This window comes from Phodopus roborovskii, unplaced genomic scaffold (assembly GCF_943737965.1).
Source record: "Phodopus roborovskii unplaced genomic scaffold, PHOROB, whole genome shotgun sequence".
NCBI classification, from domain to species: domain Eukaryota; kingdom Metazoa; phylum Chordata; class Mammalia; order Rodentia; family Cricetidae; genus Phodopus; species Phodopus roborovskii.
In genome coordinates, this window is record NW_026126460.1 from 22,950,938 (window position 1) to 22,978,155 (window position 27,218).

Below are 27,218 nucleotides of genomic sequence, written 5' to 3' on the forward strand. Positions count from 1 at the left end.
TGTTGAGATGGGCACCATGACAAAAGAAATCCATGGCCAGGTGACTCTGGGAAGCTTGCACATGCCATGCTCTGTCAGAAGAGCTCCATTCATCCCTATTCTGGGAAGAACTCCGGCCTGAGAAAACTTCAGCTCTGCCATACTGCCACTCTGGACAAGAGGCAAGTTGGATGTCCTCCACATTATAAGCCACACATGGGCTCACCCCTTGCCTTTATCCATCCTATTTCCAATACAGCCTCCAACTCTACATCTGGAAGGCATCAGCTTGCCACGTGTGTCTGCCTGCAGCTCATTTGTCCAGATGAGGTATTTGGCAATGGAATGTCCCAATCTTTCTCTTAGCCCAGCGGTCCCCAAGCGTGCTGGTCACCCCCCCTCTACAACCCAACATGTATCACGAATAAGCAATATTCTTCTTAAACACACACATATTATTTATTTAAAACTGTTATGTTGAAGAGAACTTCCCATTAATAAGTTAAACATTGTTATTATTTCCAATTAATGACAGATAGCCATAAACATATAAAATGTAAGCGAGACCATGTTATCAGTCTTTTTTGGGCACTGTTGCCTTCCCAAGCTTGGTTAAAACGTGGGATTTGCCAGGGGTAAAGAAACACCAAGGCTATCCAGTCACTGACTTGATGACTTGAGACCCTGACATTGGCAAAGACAGAATTACTGACAGGATATTGATGGGAGGAGAACAACAACAACAACCCCCCCCCAAAAAAAAACCAGAACTTTTACACACAGAACAATTTCTTCTTTTGTAACAACCACTGGTCTTCTTCTAGGCTATCTCAAGTGACCCCACAGGTATCTACTCATACTGTCTATCCCCAGTTCATCTAGAAACACATTCCCCCGCCCCCAAAACAGGGTTTGTCTGTGTAGCCTTAGCTGTTCTGAAACTCATTCTGTAGACCAGGCTGGCTTCAATCTCAATGATCTACCTGTCTCTGCCTCAGTGCTGAGATTAAAGGTGTATACAGTTGCTTTTTGGTGTGGTTGGTGGATGTACTTCCCCATCTCCTTTGGAGACAAGTGTTCTTCCATGAGAAAAGAACTTATGAGGGCCCTGAAGCTTTTCTCTGCCATCTTACATTGCTAATGGGGGCGGGGGACACCAGGGAGTTGGATGCCAGAGAATCAGGAATTTAAACGTTGCGGCATAGTAAATCCAGGAACCAGCTTAGGCCCCATGAGACCCTGTCTCAAAAAACAAAACAAAACAAAACAAAGAACCAACAGCGAAACCACCTTGTGCAAGGGGGAAGAAAGACAGCAAGAGTGAACTGCTGCAGACAAACCATGGTTTTTGCCTCTGTGTATGTGAGGAACTGCTCCGATGCAGGAAAAGATGGAAACCTCATTCAACCCACATCATACCTTAAGTATTTTTCACCTAAACGGTTGAGTAGAATGCTCAACTGATTTGAAAAGGAAAAAAAGTAATTTGTTTTTTTTTTTTTTTTTTCCTGTTTTGTTTTTGTTTCTTTTTGAGAAAGTAAAGACGAAGGTGAAAAAGGCTCATTCTAAAATGTGTTAGTTTGCATCTTGGGCAAGTCCGTCACTTTTCTTGCCTTGATGCTTCATTAGTAAAGTACCTGTCTCCCAGATACAAGCTTGAGCGGCTGGAATGCTTATTTTAGGAGCAGGCCTTACATCCTCAGGATTCAGGATGTCTAGTAGTTACTGTAGGTAGTCAATACATTTCAGTGAATAATAATGAACTAAACGTTAAAATTGATCTACTTTATTTGTGGACAATGAAACATGTCTTGAATATTAAGTGCCAGTCACGAGTCATCCTTCAAATTCTCCTCCATCTGCACCTACCTCGCATGACCTTTTGTGGGTTTAGTTTTGTCATTTAGTTTAACCAAGACATTGACAATTGGAGGCGAAGCAAATGACAATTCTAATTATAAATGGGACCTCAGTTTCAGAGGTCCACGTGATGTTTCTGAACACTTTTCAAACACACAGGCTGTAAAATGTCATTCGAATGGGAGCTAACAGAAAAGCCAGGCTTCACTGCACCTGTTCCAGACATTGTGAAGGGACCGCTCTTCAGGCTGACAAAGGTGTTGACAATTTGTTTATCGTTTCTCATCTGTACCTCTAGGATGTATGCAAATACTTTTCCTGACTTCTTAATTGTGAGGACACAGATGAGATTCGAAAGTCATCTCCCAAAATCCAGAAGGTCAGCAACACTCTGCTTTGTTATGTATGCCTACAGGTACCATTGCAGACTGGAGCGAGTGGAGGGCATCACTAGTTACCATGTATCCTTGGGAACATCTACCAGATTAATGAAGCACAAGAGGGATCCAGAGCCCCCTCTGCAGTCAGACTTGGTTGGAGTGCCAAGATTCAACAATTGGAACAGACTATCTTTCCACACACTGATGGAAACAAGTAAAATTGCTGTAAAATAGAGCAAAACACTCGAGAAAAGGAAAATTCACCCAAATTTGGCAATTGAAAGGACTGAGATTTCTAATAGAAAACCAAGATGAATCTCTCTCTCTCTCTCTCTCTCTCTCTCTCTCTCTCACACACACACACACACACACACACACACACACACACACACACACACCATTTTGCACTCAGAATTCCACATATCCCTGAGAAAAGGAGGATTTAGACTCTCCATTTGCTCTGTACCTGTAGATGCATCTGATTTGAGAGCAGACCACAAAGCATTCAGAAGGCACATGTGGTTTTATCTCCATGTGTGTTTCGGATAAACAGAAACTGCATAGATTAGAGGGCTCCATCATGGCTAACAGTGGCACATTTCACCAGGAGGAAGAATTACAGGAGATGCTTTGATGTCACACAGAGGTGGCTTGCTTTAAGAGCGTGGTAAATTTAACTTTCTTTGGTTCAAAAGCTCAGCAGTCCTCCTTGCTCCCCACTGATGTGAATACTGCAATTTTCTTTTATTCGCTTCCTCAATGACTTGCCATTAAACACCTACAAGTCATTTTACTGCCACAGTTTGGTGCTTGTGACACCCAAATGGGATTGGGAAGAGAGAAGGAGACAAGGAGAAAAGAAACAGGGTAAGATGTACTCAGCTCACAGGCTGTACCATTTCTTTCTTGAGTCCAGCCAGGATCATGTACTACCAATGGGAGAATTTATAGGGACAGAGGAAACAGCTAACATTACCCAATTGCTTTTCATTCATGGCTCAAACTAGTGCTTGGGGCAGGATGATGGTAGTGGATGGGGCAGGAAATAAAACAGATACAATGAAATGTCTCCTGCCTGTGGGCAAGGAAGAGTGAAAACAAGCCCTTCAAAGTCTAGAAGCATGAATGGGTGGCTGTCCATGGCACACTTAAACTGGCCATAGTTTGGAAGGAAGTTGACTTGGCCACAGCAAGATTGTCTTTCTCCTACCCTAGAATCAAGATTTAAATAGATGATGTTTACCCAAGAAGTCATTTTCTGATAGGAAAAATAAAGCCGCAGTTTATAAATATCTCCACTTTTTTCAAACAGCATATTTAACTTTAATTACTTAGAGCTTAAGGTGGTTTTTGTTCACTCCTTTCTTTCTCAATTCAACACCATGGCTCTGATTCGCTCCTTATCAAAGGTCTGTGCATTTTAAAATACTGTCAAGCATCAAAATTAAATGCTTCACAGCACTAATGATATCCTTGTGATTAAGGGTTTTGCATCTCAGAGATGCTAAAAACTCTGGTGCTAATATTAATTGCTTTCTTCCACATTCAAGGAGAGAAAAGAATTTCTCCTCATGGACTCAGCAATATCTGTGGCACCAGGAATAACCAAGAAGCAGTTTCTATACACTACAGGTTTTGGTTGTTTTTTTGTTTTGTTTTGTATTTTAAAGACACTATTCTTACAGTGTTTAATATAGTACTAAAAGCTTCACAGACATGCATGTAGCACATTCAATCGGTTAGGTTACCTTTGCTGGTTTTCTCCCCAGTAAAATCATTAGAAAACTCAGCTACTCCAGGATCCACCATGTAAGAACACCACCCTACTCCCTGAAGGGCTTAAGTTAAGTTACTACTCCACATGAGCCCATTATTACCATTATTATTTTGAAACTAAGCATCTGGGCATGGTGGCACACATCTGCAATCCAGGGGATGTAGGTAGGAAGACTGCCCTGAGTTCAAGGCCATCCTCAGCTTACTAGTTGCGGACCAGACTGAGTTAGTGTGAGACCTTGTCTCAAACATAAAGCCCACAAAAACTGTGCCCAAATTTAAAAAAAAAAAAAAAAAAGTAAAAAAAGTAACAAACAACTAAGCAAAAGCTACAAAAAAAAAAAAAAAAACAAAAGCTGATTTTTAAAAAAATAGCTAAAACCAGCCAAAATCTTCAGATGAGTCTGAATTAAATGACATTTATTTATATTTAAATAGGAATGGATCCATATGGATTAAATTAAAACTTTGAAATACAGGAAGACTGCATCTTTTCCAGACAGTGATTTTTCTGAGGGGAGGGCAGCATGTATTTTCAACAAACACTATAATGCAAGCAGTGCATATGAATGTTTATTGGAGGGTGCAACCAGGCCATGGTTCCAAGGGCTCTATGAATCTGATTTGGGAACACTGATAACACATCCATTTAACAGCTCAGACTCTGTGCAGGCTTTCAGTCAGTATCTCTGATTTAACATGGAATCAAAACTTCAAGGCTCCCGCACCCACACCCCAAGATGAGTGCAGCAAATTATTTCCAACCAACTCTTTACAGAAAGCCATCAATAAACCTTTAAGACACAGGACGTGGCACTCTTCTTAACTTTCTTGTGAGCTGTAGTGGGAGGCGCTGAGATACACTCCCTTTAGTTACTGTCCAGAGATGTGAGTTCCCTTTGCCCAAATAGCTGTTTCAAAGATGGAGCTGCTCAGCCAAAACGGCATTCCTAGACTTCTTTGTATCCAAGGAAGATCATATGACTGGGTCTGAGGCTATGGAATTTGGTTGAAGTAATTACTTATTTTCTAGACTCACTCATGAATATCTCCCTTGTGACTCTCCATTCTCTCTCTCCTGTAATCTGCCAGCTGGAGGTTGATGCCAACCTCGGCCTACCCTGGAGGCCCCAAGCCAACTCTCCCCACATCACCACCAACTGAATGTGACTTCAGTAAGAAATTAGATTTTGTTGCAATAACCCACTGTGGACGTAGAGGGTTACAGCAGGTGCCTGTTAGAGTGAAGTGGGGCCACTTAGTCAAAAAGACATTTTCATAACAATGAAGTCAAATGAAGTGTAGTGTACTGTGGCCAGTAGAAGATTGATCTGCGGTCTGAAGCTGCCAGGATAGTGCCCAGGTTTCCTCCCGTCCCTGGCTATGGATGATGGGCAGATCCCCAGTCCTTTGTGAGGGACTGGAGTGTGCTACCTGGAGGTGAGTCAGGGCCAGAGGATGTGAGGCGCTACAGAGACACAACTCACAGCCACTAGTCTTCTTCCAATGGACTCAGCAAAATGACCCAATACTGGGCCGAGGCATTTGGCTGAGCTTGTGTTCGTGTGAAATGGGAAAGGCAGCAGTCTTGAATGAGGTAATTCAGTCTCCATGGCACAGTTGAAGATTTGGGCCCATGTGGGTAAAAGCTGGGCAGACAGAAAAGTGAAAGGATGAGGTCTGCCTTCACCCCCCTGGCCTCTTACACAGGCAACATCTTTCTACCCTTAACTGCCCTTTGAAGTAGTTACAGTATATCACTCTTGTGTTTCAAATTCAGGAACTCCAGCAAGGAGAAATTAAATAGTTTCAACAAAGCTATAAAAGCTAAAGACCCAAGGCCACTTGACTTTAAAAGTAGAGGCTCCTCCATCCATAGCAGACACACACAACAAGCCCATGTTAGGCAACAGTGATGGACCAAACTTTATTCTAAATGTCTGGCATGAACTAATTCAAACCAACCTCGTGAAGCAGGCACGGTTATTTATTATCCCATCTTATAGATGAGGAGAATATAGGGCAAAGGGTTTAACCTACCACAAGGGAATTCTGTAACCGGTGAACTTCAAAGCCATGCACTAGCACCCACATCCTCAACTACCCGTCTATGGAAAGCATTGCATTTCCTTTCTGTTAGGATTTGAATAGGAAATGTCCCGCACAGACTCATGGGAACATTTGTGCCCCCAATGGCAGTACCATTTGGAAAGGATAAATAGAGAAACTCTGTTACTAAGGCCAAGCCATCAAAAATGGGCTGCTGGGGGCAGGTATTAAAAGTAGTTCTGGTATCCTGGAACTTTCTCCATAGACCAGGCTTGCCTTGAACTCAGAGATCCGTCTGCCTAGGCCTCCTTAGTGCTGGAGTTAAAGGTGTGCAGCACCATGGCCAGTTACTGAGAAATTGTATAATTGAAAGCTAACCTTCCTTTCCTCAGTAACAGCAGTCACCACCAAGAAGTCAATCTTCTTACATCAGCTGTGTACTAGATACGAGGCTTTCTATGTACAAGGGCAGTTGCCTGAACCCCCGAAAAATCATCAGATATGGCCCTCTAAGTCATCAGACATGGCCTCTGCTCACACTCAAATCCCAAAGCAGATGTTGGATCATCTCAAATTGATTGAACTAACTCAAAGAACTGAGGTAAAAATAAAATCATAATATAAAATCAAATATAATATAAAAATAATAGTACCTAGGAGTTCGGAGGGCTAAGAGGTACAAGAGAAGCTTTTGAAAGGTTTACAGTATTCTATTGTTCTGTGCTTTGGTTGAGGTGATGGTCAAACAGGTGTTAGCTTTGAGACAATTCAATGGTTGTATGTTAGAATATGGCTTGCTTTGTTTATACTTATGTTTTTCATGACAAAGAGATAATAAAACAAATATTAAGGTTGTCAAAGTGTACAGGTAGTGAATTACTGCAAACATTGTTAGAAAGACTCATTCAAAATCCTTGGTAAACATCCCTGGGTCGGGGAAATCCTAAACAAGTCAAGAAAGGCAAATTTTGCAGAGTAAAGCTTCAGTGGCTTTAAAAACATGATGCTACCGAAATGACACCTGGATCTCTCCTCATGGTGATGAAGAAAATTGCATCATCATTACACTTTTAACAGATAACTATTTTAAGAGCCACCATGGGGCTGGTCCTAGAATCACACGTGATAGCCCACAGGGATTCCTCAAAAGGTTGCCAGCATCTTTCCTGCTCCAGTATTTTTACGCATGCATGAAGTACATCCGCAGCTGTTTGTTTTACTTTCTGCATGGTTCTTAAGAGATTTGTTGGTGCATTCTGACAAGTATAGGCCAACACTTGCCAATAGAAACACCACAGGATTCCATGAGTATACTTCCTGCTAAGTCAGAGTGCCAGTTTGAGGCAGCAGGAAGGGAAGCCTTCCCACGTGGGGGTCATTTATAAGAATTTGCCTGAACAGGATAACTGTATTACGATAAGTACACAGTAAATCTAGCCATAGCAAAACAACATAATTTTTGCCCCAATCTAGATGCTTTTCTAGTGAGATGGATATTTATGCTGGGCTTCTCTAGATTAAAGAATTATTGAGTATTTCAACTCTTTTGTAGATCATTTGCATAGAGAACCCTCCCCTTTTTAAAGTCAGGTCCTCTGTGACCCACAATGCCCTCCAACATTGTTTTGGAATACATTAGGAAAACCTGAGGAGCCAAGAGAGGGAGGAATTAACCGCTACATTCCTTCATCTGTCAGCCCTGCTGGAGAGCCCTGTGCCTCCCAAGGCTGCAAAATGAAAAGCTGGGCAGCGGGCTGCAGGTTCGCTTTGTTTCCCAGACAGCTGCTAATCGTCCTGACAATGCTGCAACATTTAGCTTCCCAGAGCATCTAGACTGGTCCTCAATTAAACATGTTTTAATCACCAAACCTCTAAACGCCAACATGATAGATGTACCAAGTAAGTCTTCTCTTCGCTCCTGCCTCCCGCTCCTCACACTCAAATTTCCATGTTTATACATGGAGAAACTTGAACGCCTTCTCCAGAAATTGACCAATAGCCCCGCTCATTCATTTCTATCAGCTACTCTCCATTTCTTACCTCTTTCTGTAAAGCCTTTCCATAGAGGTAAGGTATTGAACATTCGCCAAATGAGCCCGTTGGTTTCAATAAACAGGTTAGCAACGACTGTTGTCGTTTTGATTTTTTTTTAAAAGTGTGATAACCAATTCAGGAAGAGTTGTGGCTTTGCCATTTGCTGTAGGGATATTTGCATCATCTGTGCAGAAGGAGGAGGAGGGGTGGAGAAGGCCAGTAGATAAACCCAGAAAATCTCTAAGGACAGTCTTACCAATATTCATAGTCTCTGGTCAATGCCCAAGTGAGAGTAACTAACGGTGTCATATTCTGGATTCAAGTAACAAGAGAATATGTGCTGGATGAGTCTCATTTTTCAATATTCTATTTATTTTTGGTTTGAGATAAGCTCTAGTGTAGCTTGCTTGCTATGAGGGGTGACGCCGAACCCTTGATTTTTCCTGTTTCTACCTCCTCAGGGCTGGGACTGCAGTTGTATAAACCTCTGCACCCAGATCATGCTTTGGAATTGGCTGATAAAGGGGTCTCATGTTACTTTTTTCATATTGGTTTTCATTTTGCTGAGGCATGAATGAATATATAGCTTTATATTCTCTATCAATAAGCATCACTTGTAGCTACTGTTACAACCCTAAACAAAGTACCAAGTTCCATAAACTACAACCCTATAGAGAATTTGAAAAGAAAAGCTCAAAGTCAACAGACATTAGCCACTCTGAGTTTGAAAATTAGATTCCCATTTCCTATCTCTTGGGCTAATGGGGTTCATGAGAGACATATGCAATGCTTGTAAGGTATTGGGGGCTGCCTGCTCAGGGAATGGACTTTCTTGACTTTCAAGGGAGCCACAATGTATCACGAACCACTCCATCATTATAGCTGTCTCAGGGATGGCCCACTGTCTTCCAAGTTGAAACACTAGGAAGTCAATTAGTGTCAGTTATGATGTGAACACCTGTCGACAAAGACCTGGACTGAGACCAATCCCATTAACATAGTCACTCATGGCTGCCAAATGGTCACACTTTGGATCACTTAGGATGTCATCCACATTCAAAAAGGTGACCCAAAGGCAGAAGGGTCCAGAGCCCCATTAGTCATCTTTCAGGCCATCCAATTCCCCATCCCATATATATGATGCATGTATCTGGAATGGGGAACCAACTTTCTAATGGCCATTTTAAGAGCTCACACAAGCTACTAGAAAAGTCAGGGTTAGTATAAACAGAGAACTTGGATCCCTTTACCCAAACTTTTAAACTATTTTTTAAACATTCCCCCCCCCCCATTGCATTTGAAGTACACTGCCTGAAGAGAGAAAAATCATAGGACAAAGACTGTTACAGGGTCCTACTGTCTTACAAAAGATGCTGGTGAATCTCCTTGCCCAATCGATGTGTTCTCTGCTATGTGGAAGCTTTCCAAGCCCAAATGCCACTTGGCTTATGGGGGCTAAAAAGATGATGACTCTGAATAATAAAGAGGAATGTCACAACAAGTGGAAATGAGGGACAGGGAGAACAACAGCAGAATGAATGAATACCAGGTCTGAAATGTCAGGTTTTCCGTTTGCTTTTTTGAGACAGGGTTTCTCTGTATTGCTTTGGAGCCTGTCCTGGAACTCACTTTGTAGACCAGGTTGGCCTCGAATTCAGAGATCTGCCTACCTCCGCCTCCCAGCTGATGGGATTAAAGGCATTAACCACCATGGCCCAATGAGATGTCAACTTCTAATCCCTCTTTGATTCCACAGTATGGAAGAGTATATAGGGAGGTACTAAACACAAGAGATCAAATACTGATTGGGGCAAAAGCTTTGAATCCGGCTTCCATTTTACCCTCAACTGTCTCTCCTGCTGTGGTAGACAGAGCACAGTGAAGAGAGACAGGCGCCTTTGGTTTGATTATAAACAGCTCTTCTTGAAAACGGTTCCTCTGTATGGTCACCATATGCCATGCTCTCCAAAATCCATGGCCATGAAATGATCTTCCCATGATCCTCACATCTGAAACTTTATCTTCTGAACGACTCTCTTCAAAGGCTATATTGCAGGTTAGCAACAGAGGGCCATTTATAAGAGGGAATTTTAAGCTTGGGAATTGGCAACCAAAGATTTTTTTTTTTAATTTTTGGGGTATCAGCCAGAAACAGAGTTATGTGTGCCAGATAGTTTAAACTCCTACATGCAGTATAAGCTCAGAGCGGAAACAACCGAGCCATTAAAATTTAAGATGTTTTTAAGGCCAATAGATGTCTTCAAGTAGATCTGCGCTTAAGAATTCAAGATGAATTTTGTAGTCATAAAATAAAACAAAGAATGCAGGAACTTTTTTTTTCCCCCAGTGGGGGTGGGTGTCACAACACCTCTCAAGAGCATCTCTTTAAATACAATTTGCTGCAGTGTGAAATTTCCTAGATCCAGCCCAACCCAGGAGTGAATACATCAGTGCCGAAGAACCTCATTAGAACATCTCACCTGGAGATACTCCCTGAGCATGGCCACTAAGAAACACACAAAGCCCAGATCCAGTTTGCCATGCCAAGTTATTTTGTATGGGTTCTGAGACAGAGGAGAAAGAGAAAAATACACTGTGCAAAGAGAGGCTCCAATTAAAGTACACTTGGAAAAATTAGCACTTATATTTCAGGGGCTTGCTTCTCCTCCAGATAACCTATTTTTACATGCAGTGAAGACTTCCTAATTGCATTGTTTTGGGCACTCACTTAGTTGTCTTTTCTGTGGTGGAGTAAGTTTCAAACAAAAGTTGTAAACACCATTGATGACTTTAAAATTCACTGTCCATTCTTTCTGCTTAGAAGACATCCTTCTCCTAACTTCCATTGTTCAGGGTTCTGTTGCAGTTCGCCGAGTTTTTGGTGAAAAATCCCTCCATTTTAAGTGAGGAGAAATGAGTTAATGGAGGCCCCCTGCCCCCCATCCCATCCAATGTTAGAATTCTTCCTAGGAAGTTTCCTCAAGCCTTGCTCTCCTAGGAATGCTATATGGGCTCAGGATGGGTTTACTGGGCCCAAACACAATCAAAAACAACATTCTACACCAGCAACACCTGAGATCAGTGATTTTCAGAGCTAAAAAGATAGTCCTTGGCTACCTTAGTGAGGGCAGAGAATGGCCAAGGAAACCTGCTAGCATATTTGAGAGCCTGACTGGGATGAAGCTGTGTTTCCATCTACCTTACCTTATTATGCCCCGAATGTACACTTAATCACCCTCCCCCACTGAGAAGAGTTGATTCTGAAGGTGGCAGATTTACTGCTTGCAGTATGTTATGCTATCCAGACAAGTACAAACTCTCCAGGGAGCCATTGCGAGCTGTCCCTTTTCAATGTGTGTTCTAATGGATGGATCTTACCCAAGTGTGCTACATACTGGGAGCCTGCTGGTGGCAGATCCTTATTTAGCTCTCAATTGAGAAGCTGAAGCTGCCTCTAAATGCTGGATGCATATGCCACAGACCAAAGGTTCCTTCCAGATCTTCTGAAAAACATCAATTTGGCGGCTTTCATCCAAAAAGGTATTTTTGAAAGTTTGCCTCAAGCTGCCCGAGAAATTTGTCCATCTATGGTATCATCTGGGAACTGCAGAGGGAGAACACTTGGTACACTCTTCCTTTCCTTTCTGACTCAAGTCTTCCACTAGAGATAGCAAAACAGCACAAACGTGTCAAGCAAGTCACTATAACTTTCACCATAATTTATTTTGGAGGTTATGTTTTAGTAAGTGGCCCTTATGCTTCATTATAAGAAAACACAAAAGATGGCTCAGTAGAGAACTACAGTGTAAGGCTTAGCAATTAATCCACCAGAGAAAGGATTATAAATTTAAGAGGTTTGTCGGCTCTGTGTCTATACGGGAACCAGTTCGAAGGTTGCTTAACAGGATTCTCACAGCTCTCCTCACACTGACCCTCATTGTAACGGGCTTGGCAGAAATGAAGATGTTCCTCTTGAGCTAAGTTTCTCTCCCAATTTCACAAGTTGAAAAGACACTGGACCCCCACCCCCACTCTACACAAGGACTCTCCTGCTGGGAGTAGTAAAGGTGACAGCCCAGTGTGAGAACTGGAAAGAGACTTCACACAGATCTAACAGCTTACCAGCTGTTACAGAATGGGACTGAGACCAGACAATAGGTCAGGTAGGCGGGGCCACACCTTTACACTTAGAAGTGCATAGTGACACCCTATTGAAATTTTAATCTTACTTCAGGACCTTGAGGACAGATTTGGGAGTTTGCTGGAACCCTTTGTCCCTCTTCCCAAAGAAACCACAAGGAAATATGAAAGCCGGTTAGTAGATGCTTTGATAAAGTTTCTTTGCATCTTTCCACTGATGTTCAATTGAGAACTCTGGAGTTGACTTTGGCTACTCCAAGGAGATAGTGGTTAAATTTGCTAGTTGGAAGGACACCTAGAGATCGCAGAAGTCCATGTTAAACCCATGTGAGCCCTGCACTCTTCAATGCATCTCAGGCACACATTTGTTTTTCCAATCTTGATGGCTTCTCCAGAGTGTACAAGTTGGTTGGCAGTGAAGTTCAATGTAACCAGCCCAAAATTATTGAGTAATGAGAAAGAAAGCAGAATTACACTGCCAAGAGCATGCAAGAGCATAGATTTCCCATCTCGTAGATGACACATGTGTATATTTATGTAGAAACGAAGCAAATGGAGCTTCGGTGTATAAATAAAAACCAACGTCCATTTTCTGAGAATGAAATATTTACCTCTCTAAACAATGAGAACTTTCACTTATACACAATAATTAGAACTGGGCACTCTAGACACACCATTTGTCTACGCTGCTCAGTCAACCTTGAAGTTACATAATTTAGTAGATCCCTTCAGAAGGCTTTTCATTTCTTCTTCTCACTGGGCCTTATGGTACCAACCTTGAATATGAATCCAGAAATCCTGTTTCCCCAAACAAACAAAACTATATTTTATAGGATTGTCCATGCATTAATGAATTAATGTATGGGGTTATTAATTACAGTGGAGACAACAATATTGTATGGAAATAAAATTGGTTTTGGTAGTTACGTTTAAATCAAGAATTTTTTTCCTTAAAAAAAAAATGCACTTCATGTTTTTCAAATATACATTTGTGAGGACTGCGAACTGCACCAGAAGCCTGTGGTTGGAGCAGAGCTGTTAATGAGAAAACCACAGCCTGGCTTCTCTGAAGCCCATTGTGTGCTTGGTCAAGCTTATAATTATCCAAGCAAGCAAAGGTCTCTCAAGCAGCCACCACTTTTGCACTCCCAGCATTACCCTCCAAAAAACGAAGGATGCACCAGCAAGTGCTCACTGGGATTTCTTTACAATCTTAGTTCCTTGGGAGATCTCACTAGTTCGTTCTAGTGTTTGTTTTTCCCCCAAATGTTGCAGGGGTAAGGAAAAATAACATGATCTCCTAGAGATGAAAGCAAAGAGGAGATCATCTCCGTGAGAGGAGAACATGAACCATCAGAGTGTGTGATGATCCAAGATGCAAGCTGATAAGGATGGAGACTTTAAAGAGAACGGGGAGTGCTCAAAATGGCTCAGAGAAGAAGAGACTTGTTGAGCAAGTTGGATGAGCAAGGTTCAATGCCTGGGACTCGCGCAAAGGTGGAAGGAAAACACTGACTCCACCAAGTTGTGTTCTGACTGTGGCATATGTGGCAGCACATATCATGCACGAGTGCACACACACAATAATAATAAAATGAAAAGTTTTAAGATAATTTGAAAAGCCGAAGAGAACCCTCGAACATCCATCACAAGGACCCTTCCACACATTTCAATTGAGCATCGGTGGGGAAAGGTTTGTGGTAGAAGGAAGCAGAGTCATGTTTGAAATCGTAATTACTTTGGTTAATTTTTTTTAACACAATCAAAACATCTTACAAATAATGAGTCTTGCCAAATACAAACTGTTTCATATGGATTAATCCCAGTGCTAAGCCGCCACATCCTTCCCCTGAAGCACAGTTTCCCACAAGCGGCATGGCCATTTCAACATCTCAACCTCCGTTCTGACTACCCCCGGTTCTTGATTTAGTATGCCAGAGCAGAGACCAGCTTAAAAAATAAATGTAAAGCCAGAGAGTTAATTGTGTTTTCATTGCTGGTCATTCGCTCTGCCACAGCTACCCAGCCATTCTTCCGGAGCCGGAAAGCCCTCCTACACAACATGTGAACAAATGACTGGCCTTGTGTTCCAATAAAACTTTATTCATAGAGGCCAAAATTTGAATTCTACATGTCTGAATGCCAACAAACTATTACTCATCTTTTGATTGTCTTTAACCCTATTTAGAAATAGGGAAGCCATTCTTTATGGGTTGTTTGAGGATAGGGGAGGTAGGATATTGATAACTGCTAACATTTGTGCATTTCAAATATTTGTAATTTATTGTTTTTTAAATGTTTTTTGTTTTGTTTTGTTTTTCTCCTTTTGAAAGCTTAAAGAAAAGCCATGGTCTTGAGCCCACTTCATTTGAGTTCTTGAATTCCACCACAATTCTCAAAAGCAATGGGAATGTGCTTTTTGTATTTCTTTTGATCTTACATCCTCCTGGCTAACTCCAGTATGGCCTCTGCCTCTCTGACCTAAGCGCTGGACAGATTCATATTGAGCTATATGACCTTGCCTTTCAACACCTTTCGTAGTAAGCCAAACTCTTCTGTTCCCTTTTCGCCTTGAGCATACTAAGGCAATGGCCTCCTTGTCTGACAACTGTATTCTCTATCACCTTGTCAGAATGTGACACAGGAAAACTGAGAACCTTCATGGGTCTCAAACTCTGATTTTTGATTAAATTTTATTTTGAGCCCTTCTTCTGCCTCTAAATCACACAAAGCCTAACAGCTTCCAATCCCAGAAAGCCTGTCCCCTTTATGCCTGTGATAAATCCCTTCAGTCAATTGCCCCAAGATACTTTCCCTTCTCCCACAATCTCCCTGAAGCTTCCTTCTGCCATCTAGAAGACAGGTAGCAATTATACCCAGTGGGGATGAGAATTCCCACTGTTCGCCATTATCCCACTCAAATAACATAATGTGTCTAATTAAAAGATGGCAGAGAAAGAGAGAATGGGAACTTACCAGTTGAGTAATAACAAGACAGTGTGCCTCTTGTACTTAATTATTTTCTTTTCTTTTCTCATTATTTTGAGTTTATTGAATGTATTACTACTAGACAGAGTTAACCCATTTGTTTTTACTGTAAATAAAAGTTAGGTCAACAAACATATTGGGTAACAACTACTACTCTTGGCACAGTGGTGTTATGGCAAAGTGTCATGTCGCTTTATTGGTGGTGAGGCTTTCTTTTTGCAGCCCCAAAGAACAGTGCCAGTCACAGTCTAACAAGTACTACTGGGTTATGTAACAGGAAAGCAACAGGGAAAGGTCTTCAGAGAGGCACCCAGAGGCTCTAACAACTGCCTGAGAACAGCAATGACTAAATTATATTCTCAGCCTCCAGCAGTTCAACCAAGGAAACGGAACCTAGTTCAAGCACTGCTACAACCAGACTGGTAAATGCCACTTGGCTGCAGAACCCTTAAGAGATGGGTATTACTGTAAAGTCACATCTGTGTGGCAAAATTATGCTGATGGTAATTATACTGAAACTCTTCAGAATTTCTTCCCACCTTGGAATTGCTCTTAACATCAAGAGTCCAAACCTATCAACTCCAAAGTCATGGTGGCTTTCAACTGTACATTTGAATGCATGGGATCCCACAGGGAGGACAGGTTTAGATAGCCATATCATCTATAGAATATTTGAAGGTTTCTGGACTTAGTTCGGTAGATGTTTGTCACTGTAACACTATTGCTGCCAGAAAGGGAGGTGACCAGATCTTTCCCATTACAAGCACATAAAAACCCAAAATGTACATTGGGGCTTGTGAGGTGGCTCAGCGGGTAAAAGTGGTTGCAGCCATCTAGGTCATGATGGAAGGACCCCCCCCCACACACACACACATGTGTCATCGTGTGCACACTCATCCACCTATATACACTTTCTCAATACATAAACAAACAAAATATCCCAGGAAAATACTGGATGCCACTGCCAGTGGGGGAATGCAATTCAGAGTTAGTAGAGAAAAGTATTCACAGGTGTCAGGTCAGTAATGATTTAAGACAAATAGGTAAGCACCGTTCCCTCTCAGTCTGATCTGTCTGTCTCAGAGCTGACAAACCAAGTCAAGCCTGAGGGGGTCGGTGAAAGCACAGTAAAAAATGACTCCACAATATTAATGCTGGCTGCTCCCACAGCGTTTTAGGGAAAACTATCACAATTCCCTTCCTGAGCCAGAAAAGGCTTTGTTTCATTTACACAGCATTGCTCTTTCCTAGGAACACACCCTGGATTCATTTGCCAGAGATGGTCCACTTAAGTCAAAGTAAACCGAAAGGAAGCCTTCAAGAAAACAAATCACTCAGCAGTTTGCATATCCACTTTTCATAAACACCAAGACAATTTCCCAAACAAAAGGCACAACAGAAGCCACAGGAAGACAAGCCTCAGTGTACTCTTTCTGCCTGCCCTGAAGGACAGGAAGTCTGGGAGGAGTTTGCCCCCCTCAGGCTTTATTTAATGTGGTGACACTAGGTAGATTCCTTACCCCCCATGCCCTATCTCCTTCATCACTCTTGACATGGAGTGATGACACGCCCCTTCAACAGTGGGTGCACCTTCACACCACTTACAGAAGGTGCACTCTGCAGCCTCAATGCAAGCTTCCTTCCTGCAGGACCCTTGCTATCAGCCTACTGGGTAATGACCAGTGCCACTCCATTAAGCCCTTTTTGTCAGTTACAAAGCTGGCACCCATCAATCAACTTATCAATAACCAAATGCCAGATACCCTGATTTCCTTTGTCCTTTGTATCAATTGTTTTTGAACCCAGGAGGAGAGGAAAAAGGCTGTTGCTCTATCTGAGTTCAAATGGTTCACACATTCTTGTGAGAACACAGCCCATTCACACTGCCTTCCATGAAAGCCCCTCTAAATTCATGCCTCACACCCCTAATTTCCCCCCAAAGAGAATAGGCCAAGCTGAATACATGAATACAGTATATTTCCTGATAATCTTAAGGAATGGCCCTGTCTACACTAAGATTTTCTCCTTGTTATCTAATACTTTTTTTTTTTAACAAACATGTTACTCAAAGAGAAAAAAACTAAACAACAACAACAAACCATGAAAACACAACAAATAGTAGGGAACAATTGTGAGGTCTCCAGGTACTAAATGCTAACATCCATTAATTCTACGTATTCCTTATAGAGTAAGCCATCATTGCCTATAAAGGTCCTTAAGGAATCTAATTTAATGGCATGATAGAACCAAATGCAATTAGAATATAATTGTGCATATGTAAATATGCTTAGGGGAGCTTTGATAGAGCTGAAGACTGCTACATTCACCCAGGAATTTGGCCCACATTATTAATTCTCACTATTATGAAGAAAGGGATTGCTAGGCAAAGATAAACTACCCAATGAGTTTGAATCAGTGATCTTCGAAGTATGGCGGAACACAGAGGCAGCCCTGCACACACATGTAATTCTCAACTGAGCAAAGACACTTTCTGTCTGACCTCATAGGAGGTCTCCTTATTGAAAGATTTATTTTTAATTTTGAACAGCTTCCCAGCTTCCACCTCCATGAAAATTAAAATAAAGAGATGAAGTTTTGTCCTATTAAGCAAGCCTCCCTGCAGGATTGCTCAACATGACAGGGAAAAAAAAAAGACACCTCATTGTTCCAGAGGAATTACCTGTCCACTTTTTTGCTAGATCTAAAATAATTACAACAACATTTTTCATAAAAGTTTTGACTCTTTCCTTCCCTTCTAATAATGTTCCTGCACGTGTTACTCCTGTGGAAGATTTTCAACACGCCTTCACCATGCTCTTTAGACCTTTTGGCATAACAAAGGCTGACATAATCTTTTGGCTGGAGCTCTTAAGTACATGAAGAGTCATAGAAGTCTCTTCCTAAATCCTTGGAGATGGAGACTATCTCCACCCCATCTGCCAAGGGCTGCCCTCAGCCAGAAAATGACTTCAAAATTGACCCTGCATAGATGTAGCCTCAAAAGGTTCCATCCTAATTTTAAATTGATTAAGAACACAAATTGAAAGGAGATAGTAAAAGAAAAGACAGAGTGTGTAGTTCAGTGGAAGAGTGGTTGTCTAGTGTGCCCAAAGGCCAGGGTTCAAACCCCATTACTATAAGGATGGGTAAGGACTGATTTTAAGGACTCACCAGTCACAACCAGATTCTTCTAAGTGTGGAGACTGCTCTGTACATGAGGGTTGCTTGTTGTACAATGGCATCAATGATGGCCCAAGTGGCTGTGATATCTCCACTGTTTACACACACACACACACAGCAACACAACAAACATTACTTGAGATAACTCTTGTGATACTTCTAAAAGCTCTGATATCATTCTAGTCTTTTTAGAAAATTGAAACAATGTCAAACAGTGCTGATGATCGAAAAGTACAAAATTAAAAGGCAAAAGCCCAAGGGCCCGGGTCACAGCTCAGATAGTAGAGTGTATGCTTAGAAAAGCAGCCAAGCTTGGTGGCAGATTCTTGTAACAGGAAAAGTAGGGATGAGTGGATTCTTTGTGTTCGAAGGACAAACAGCATAACTTACTTGGTCAGTTCCAGGCCAGTGAACACCTGCCTCGCTAATAATAATAACAATAACTAAAAATAAATAATTCAAATGAACAAGATTGCACCTGAGGGTGACAAAGCAGCCCTTGGATCTCTACCATACATATGCGCACACGAGTGTACAACCACAGACACATGCATCTATCTGCACACATACATGAAAAAAGATAAAAGCCTGCCCAGTTCACATCCACGGTTCATAACTGTAAGTAGTGACTGTTCATACTATAACAGCTAAAGACTGCTCATGGCAGCAACTCTTTAAAATCTTTCCCAATTCTCTCTCTCTCTCTCTCTCTCTCATATATGTGGGTGTGTACATATATATTCACATACATATATGGCTTTGGATAAAGTCTCTGGCATACTTTCATTTCTAAACCAGTTAACATTCACATTTTACTCAACTACGGAGGTCACCTCCAGAAACATTGAAAAGTTTACTGAAATATGAGACAGTAGGACTGAACGCTGCTAACAGTCCTTTTCTGGTCATGCCTGCTATCATAAGAATATCACAAAAAGTCACTTTACTTCTCCTCCTCCTCCTCCTGAACTCACCAAAAATAACAGGGAACCTGGCCAGTGAGGTAACTCTCCAGGTAAAACTGCCTGCCTGGTTTCCAAGGCAGAAAGAGATCGCCATTCCTAAAGTTGTTTTCTGATCCCCACCTGTGAAGCACGACTCTCTTGTACTTCTTAATATTCAAGATTATGACACATTTGTAATGAACTCAAACAGCTTTCTCATTAGCTCTGTTTGATGTAGGATATAGATGAAATTGGGGTGGGGGGCTCTTAGATCAGTCAGAGTCAATTAGTCTAATGTCTACAAAATTAGCATGCATCCTCTTTGAAAAAGAGTAGAGTTTGAGAAAGGTTATACCCCAGGCTGCCCCCAAACTACTCATCCTCCTCAACCTCCCTCATACTGGGACTGTATAGGTGTGTCTATCACATAGGACAAGCATGCTTCTTATATTTTTGGTTGTGAGCCTAGCCTTTAATGGCTGAGCCATCTCTCCAGCCTAGGCCTAGCATCATGCGTCCTAAGGCAAATTTTGTTTACAGAAATAAGGTTTACACAATTGGCTGTAATATAAAATCATGTATGTTACTTACAGCCTTTTACATTTAAAAACACATCCAAACTATAGCTGCTTGATGCATTTACCTAATTACTCTTTATCAATAAAACTTGGCAGTCAGATATCGGGGTAAGACCATGAATGATGAGAGAAGCAGCCCAGAAGCAACCAGTGACCTTCCCTTGCTCCTTCTTCCATCCAAAGGCGATAACCTCTCTAAGTCACACTCTACTACTTACTGTTTGACCATCCTCAATCCTCCAAAGTCTCTATGATTGATTTTTGTCATCTACTAGCTAGCTCTGCCATTTGATTCAAAGCAAATTTTATTGTCAGTCTTAGGATTGTCAGAGTTCAATCAGAAATATCACACAACAGCTGCTAATGCTTTTGTTGGATAATTCAACAGATTCCAAAATAATACCACACATTAGTAAAAATCAGTTTTTAAGATTGTACTAATCTATAAATGTTGTGATGTCCATCTATGGATATGGGGATTAAGTAGCAAACATGGGGGCTGGATAGAAGATTCTGTGGTCAAGAGTGCATGCTGAACCATTATGATGACTAGAGTTTGAACACCAGAAACAACATTAACAAGCCAGGCATCCAGCATACACCTTAATATCACCAGATTGGAGCAGAGCCTAGACTTGCTGGCTTCCAGCCTACCCTAGAAAACACAAGCCCTGGGTTTAGGAAGAGACTCTGCTTCTAAGGAAATGCTGGAGAAGTATTAGAGGTAGACATCAGGCTCTTCTGACCTCTTAGTGCTTTTGTGCTTCTAGGCTCTTCTACTTTCATACACTTACATTTGATGGGAGATGTCATTCTGTATATGTTTCTCATACTGGTTAATAATAAAGCACTGTTGGCCAATAGGAAAGGAAGATAGGAGGGACTAGGAGACAAGGAGGAAATAGGAAGTAGTAAGGAGGAGTCAAGATGGAGAGTCTGAAGAAAGCAGTATGCCGCCGGCTCCCCGGTAAGAGAAATACATAGATCAGCAGAAATGGGTTAATAATTAAGGCAGAGCTAGCCGATAAGAAACAAGTAACCGGGCCAACAGTATTGTATCAAATACAGAGTCTCAGTGTGTTATTTGGGGCTAGCTTGGTGGCGGAACAAGAGCAGGTGGCGGGCAGAAAAACCGAACTCCTTACAAATGGCGCCCACGTGGCTAGTAAGAACTTCCACTTAAAATTTAACAAAAGGTTAAAAATGGGTTTTAGAAACAAAAGAACAGAGATAAGCAAGGTTTCTTGGTAGCAGCATTTTTCTCAGTTGAACTCTGCTTTGCTAGAGACAAGCAGATATTCGCGCGGCTCCTTTAAGGGAAGATTCCTGACTCAGCTTAAGCGGCAAAAAACCGCACAGCTTTCAAATAACTCTGCTAACAATTTATTGGTGTGTATGAGAGATGGTAATGGCAGTGACCACATCTCGAAGCTGGCAGCATGCTTTCTGGGTGGCAGCGCAGACCAAGGTGATGAGCACAGCTTTCCGTGCTGGCGGGAAAAGTACCCACCACCTTCTTTGGTAAACCGCAGCTGACACAGCTATGACTTTCATTTTAGCAATGTTGTTGTTTACCAGATAAAAGACTTGTAGCCAGACGAAGATAAAGATTTACAGTAAAGACAGATTCATATTAAGAAAAACCCTAAAGGTTTACAGTGTGTTTTAAAATATACGTAGACATGAAAAAAATGGTTTTAAAGAGACAAAGAGGAACTGGGTGTTGTAGCACACGCCTTTAATCCCAGCACTCAAGAGACAGAGGCAAGCAGATCTCTGTGATTTGTAAAGTAAACCTGGTATGCCGAGTAAATTCCAGGACAGATAAGAGTTACACAGGGACAGTAAAACCCTATGTCAAAAAATAAAAAAATAAAAGTAAAATAAACAGAGTAATAATAAAGCCACGTAAAGATGAAAAGCTCAGAGAGAATCTGGTTACTGTATGCTATTGTGTTGTCTCTACATTGTTTAACTGCTGAGAAAATAACAACTGATAAGGAAATGTTGCTGCATTAATTAAATTTATATATTTTAAAAATGCTTTGACTCCAACATTTAAGTTTAAGGACAAGTTACTGGGGGAAAGGATTTCTATTTTTGTTTCCACAGAAAATAAAAAGCTGTGGATTCCTTCCAGACTTGTGTGGTTTGATCAAGCCAGACCCCCTGAAACAGAGGACCAGGTGATCCTACATTCAAAATAGCTGAACAAAGCAGCCTTGCAGACTACAGCCAAGATTTCTGTGTCTTCTCATGATCCCCCATGACAGCGCCCCCTGTCAGCAGGAAGTAGTTTGGAAAGAACGACGCCCAAATTCCCAAATATTGTTTATAAATGTTTGGTTTCATTTAAATGGACTTGGTTATAAATGGGTAATGATCACAACCAATATTCTTTTTTAAAGGTAAAAAGGGAATTATGGTATAGATATGGATACTTTGTATTGGAATGGATTTTCATTTATTGATACAATTTAAGGTCAATTTTGTGATGTATGTATTTCTCCTCTTGTTTAGGTATTGTGTTTATATAGAAATATAATGTAGTACAGATTATAGATAATTACCTATGATAGTCAAAGCTTAGAGTTAAGTTAGTTAGGTTTTTCAAGATACACAGAGATGTATTTGAGATGGATAGGAATTCTTCAAACCTTTCAAAGACCTACAGAATATGGCATTTAAAGTGGTTTAGGGTTTTTGTGACAGAGAGACATAATTGCTCTTGGCAATACCACCTGCAACACAAAGGAAGATGGACATTGAAGAAACTCATTATGGAGTTTGCTTTCAATATGGCAAGACTAGCCATGTGGACAAGATACTGCTCTTGTCTGGACTGTTTGACTTTATGCTGTATAAAGTGGACATGCAGGACCCACAGAAAAGTGACTGCTGATTCAAGATGGACATTGCTACAGAGTTCCTGCTTCATGGAAGAGTCTTCGAGACAGTATGCAGGACACGGAGAAAAGTGACTGACAAACTGCCAATAAAGAAGACAGTTTAAAGTTTTCTGCTTTACTGGAGAGTCTGTCAGACATACTATGGCCTATGGGCTGAAGATGGAAGATTACAGAAGAACTTCGGGTGACTGAAAAGGCAAGATGTCTCTGTCATTTCTAGAGCTTATATATTATCCTTCTGTGGTCTTTGAAGGAGTTGAAGACAGATAGTAATGGTTATAGTTTTCATTAGTTAGGATTAAAGATAAGTTACTTAGACTTTAGACACACAAAGATAGAATAGATGATGAAATATTTTCTTCAAATCTTGCTATATGTTAATGGACTAAATATTGTTAACTGTGATTATTTGATAACTGTTATGTGATATATTTTGCTATGTTAAGGTTAAAACCCTTCATGTTATTTTAGACAGAAAAGAGGAGATGATGGGAGATGTCATTCTGTATATGTTTCTCATACTGGTTAATAATAAAGCACTGTTGGCCAATAGGAAAGGAAGATAGGAGGGACTAGGAGACAAGGAGGAAATAGGAAGTAGTAAGGAGGAGTCAAGATGGAGAGTCTGAAGAAAGCAGTATGCCGCCGGCTCCCCGGTAAGAGAAATACATAGATCAGCAGAAATGGGTTAATAATTAAGGCAGAGCTAGCCGATAAGAAACAAGTAACCGGGCCAACAGTATTGTATCAAATACAGAGTCTCAGTGTGTTATTTGGGGCTAGCTTGGTGGCGGAACAAGAGCAGGTGGCGGGCAGAAAAACCGAACTCCTTACAAATGGCGCCCAACTTCTTATTGGCTAGCTCTGCCTTAGTTATTAACCCATTTCTGCTGATCTATGTATTTCTCTTACCAGGGAGCCGGCGGCATACTGCTTTCTTCAGACTCTCCATCTTGACTCCTCCTTACTACTTCCTATTTCCTCCTTGTCTCCTAGTCCCTCCTATCTTCCTTTCCTATTGGCCAACAGTGCTTTATTATTAACCAGTATGAGAAACATATACAGAATGACATCTCCCATCATACATTCACACATATTCAACTCTTAAAAGACAAATAAGTAAATCAAGCATGAAATGCACCCAACTGACTCAGTTTCCTAATGTGTCATCGTCTTTCAATCATACTTTCTGTCTGATTCTTCATATTATTTCTACTGCCCGATAGAAGGCATGGTATGCAGCCACTGTCTGAAGCAACACAGTATTTGCTGCACTAAAAACTACCTCCTTCCAAATCTTTTGTATTCTAACACAGCTTCTAGGTCCATAACAGGTTTTGATTTGATTTCAGAACAGGAATACAATTCATGATTCTTAGCACCCACAGCTTCTCCCTACCTGCTTGGTTGGTTGTCACAGTGACCGACACTGACTGGTCTGGGCTAGGGTTATACTTAGACACTCCATTTACTGCCCAGATCTCAAATGTGTAATTGGTATGTGCAAGGAGGTCAGTGATGGAGACTCTGGTCGTCTTGAGGCCATTCTGCTGTGGCGTGTAGTGGACTCCACTTCCACAGGGCCGGCACTTGCTGGGGTCACCAGCTCCACATTTCTTGCAGACCACATTGTAAGAAATGTCCTGCCGGCCACCGGTGTTCTGAGGACTGCTCCATTCCAAGTTCACAGACGTCTCATTGACATTTGAAATCAAGTTGAGGGGAGCAGATGGTGGGCCTGGGGAAAGAAAAACAGACCATCACACCAAGAACTGAGATCCTGTTGGACTCTTTCAGGTTTTCTACTACTTTCTCGGCTGCTCTTCGAGAGAAGGAAGGCCCATTTGGCAAAGCAAGCCAAAGGCAAAGAAAGCTAACAGAAAGAACCCTTCAAAAGAACAATATGATAAAAGTTGAGTGTCGGTGTCATTCTACTTCCAGTGCAAATAAACATGCCACTTAGAGACATGAAACCACTCCACAGCGGGCGGGCTCCGAGCCCAGGCCTGCTTTCCGTTGGCAGAGAAGCAGCATATGTTATCTGGTCTCCCCATCTTACCTTCTGAAAGTCGGCTCTACAAATGGGATTCCAGTTCCCAGGGCTGTGGGGCGACTGGAAAATTAATACTTAGAGACCGCTTTTGAAGATATGTTCTGATTGCTTAGTGGGACACATTACCAATATCAAATTAAATGATCAGAGCTATACAGATATGGGTCTGAGGCCACAGATGTAAGTGAAAGTTAAAGCACTGGAGGGTTATTAGCAGGAACTGGTTTAACATGATTGTAAAGATATGAGAGATATACAAAGCCTCTAAGAGATCTCGGAGCTAGTCTAGGGTTGTCCATGACTACCACGTACCTCCTTTGTACTCTTCTATAAATTAGGGCTGCACCTGGCTATCTAAAATGACATTGATTCCCACTGACATCAAAAAGTTTTTGAGATGTGAACAATGATATAGTGACCGTCACAGATGACTACCATAGGTAGTTAACCAGTGGAAGATAAGACTATTAACCCTTTATTCAAGAGGCTATGTCCTAACTGCTGTCAAATGAAAGACTGAAATTGAGGCTCAAAGGTTTTCTTGGTCTACCTCAGTTTCAACCACTTAAAAGTAGTCCTTAAAATAACTGAATTATGCAGGCAAACAACAGAAACAAAACAACAATAACAAAAAAACAAGGCAAAGAGCCAAACCGAGTTTTCATGAAATACCCATTCTTTCTACACACATACACATGTGTATGTACATATGCATGCATTTGTCTATATACATACACACACATGATTTTTGGGACCACTGCTCTGAAGGTAGTTCTACCCTTGCCCCGTGAAGTGAAGTTAACCAGAGGCATGCATGGAATAGATGCTTTTCTGCAATGGAACATTGAGTGTGGTTCCAAGAGTGATGGAGACAGAACTGAGACAGGGTTGCCTGTGGACAGTCACATTCAATATTTGTTACTTTACTTGCGGTGATGAATAGGGCCAATGGGTTTTGGGGGAATGTTCTGTGTGGGAAGAAATCTCCCCTCCTTCTCTCGTATATAGCTTAATTGAAGATGTTATTTTAAAAAGGTAGGCAGCTTCTCACCATATTCCCTGAGACAAATTACCTAAAGCCTCTCTTGGCCATAAAATCTATACCCACAGCCTTTAAATCTTAAGGGGGGGGGTGCATGCCTTAACAAAACTATTGTAAAATTTTGTGTTAAAGCTAAGTCTACTTCATAAACCCCCCAGGAACAAAAATTACAAATGTCCTCTTATTTAGATTTCAAGACTAAATTTGTGGTCTTGAACACAGCAGATAGGATAGAGTAAGGATGAACAAATGGCATCAGAATGTGTGGATGGAGTTACTGAAAATATCAGATTCTAGAAGCCAAATATGGTGTCAATTATTAAATGGTAATGAGGGAATTGAGATGCAGAAGATAGATAATAATTAATGAACATCTACACAATATAATTCACAATAGAAATTTATGGTGGTCTCGAAGTACTGTGTCTTAGGGTATAGGGTTATTTCTGATCCACTGGGCAGTGTTGCTTTAAGTAGGAGTGCATGCTCATTTTCTACACTTCAAAGTGTGTGACTTGTGATGGCCACCACCATGCAAACCATCCCCAGTCTGCAGCCGAAGCTGGCTGTATAGTCTCATTTTAAAATGGGTCAGCCACTGGTTCTTACTTTGCTGTGACTTCCAAGGCTAAACGAGAGCGACTCTGAAATCCATTAACCTCCTTGCCAGGGCTCCCAGTTCACTTTCACATGGGAAAATGTGACACAATGAACCAAGCACCACAGAGGCAAAAAGTCAGTAATTAGTATGTAGGACGGGGCACCACGGTGTCTAAACAGAGAAGAAATGAAGCAGAAAACTAAATGGTCACAGGACACAGAGATACAACACTGCCATGTGGAAAGCAATACAAAGATGCTGCAGGATTTTGTGAGTGTGGATGGGGTTTGATGTGAAAACAAGCTATGGTCTCAGACTACATTAAAGGAGGCCTTGCAGCAAATGCTTAAAGAGGAAGAGCAAGAACTGTTCACGCTCAACGCTGCTTCCAGGAATGGTTTAAAGAACAGTACTGCCTGTGTGTCCTATTTTGCTGCCTTAGAACATGACGAGAACATGTTAGTGGTGTATAAATTGGACAATTACAGTCGTGTGATAAGAGTGGAAATGAAACATGGAAATCCCTGCCCGGTATGATTATCACATTGGCCTATGAAAAGACCCAGAAGAGCACACATGATTTCCAAGCTGAAATCGTAGTGGCTGGGTTTTGTCTGTGGGATTGTGGTTTCTTTTTATGACTTGCGTCAATGAAAAGATGACAAACACATAATGAGTGTGTTCCTCTTTTATAGTGAAGGCCCA

At 41.4% G+C, this 27,218-nt stretch overlaps 1 protein-coding gene across 2 annotated transcripts in view; it reads right to left on the reverse strand.

Annotated features, from left to right (window-relative positions):
• The window catches only part of Epha4 (EPH receptor A4), a 131,328-nt gene that overhangs the window by 29,327 nt on the left and 74,783 nt on the right, over positions 1 to 27,218 (reverse strand). For both annotated transcript variants that reach the window (XM_051190533.1, XM_051190532.1), the window contains exon 5: positions 24,217 to 24,555. In XM_051190533.1, coding sequence (XP_051046490.1) covers positions 24,217 to 24,555 — 339 coding nt within the window. The remainder of the gene's footprint in view (positions 1 to 24,216; positions 24,556 to 27,218) is intronic.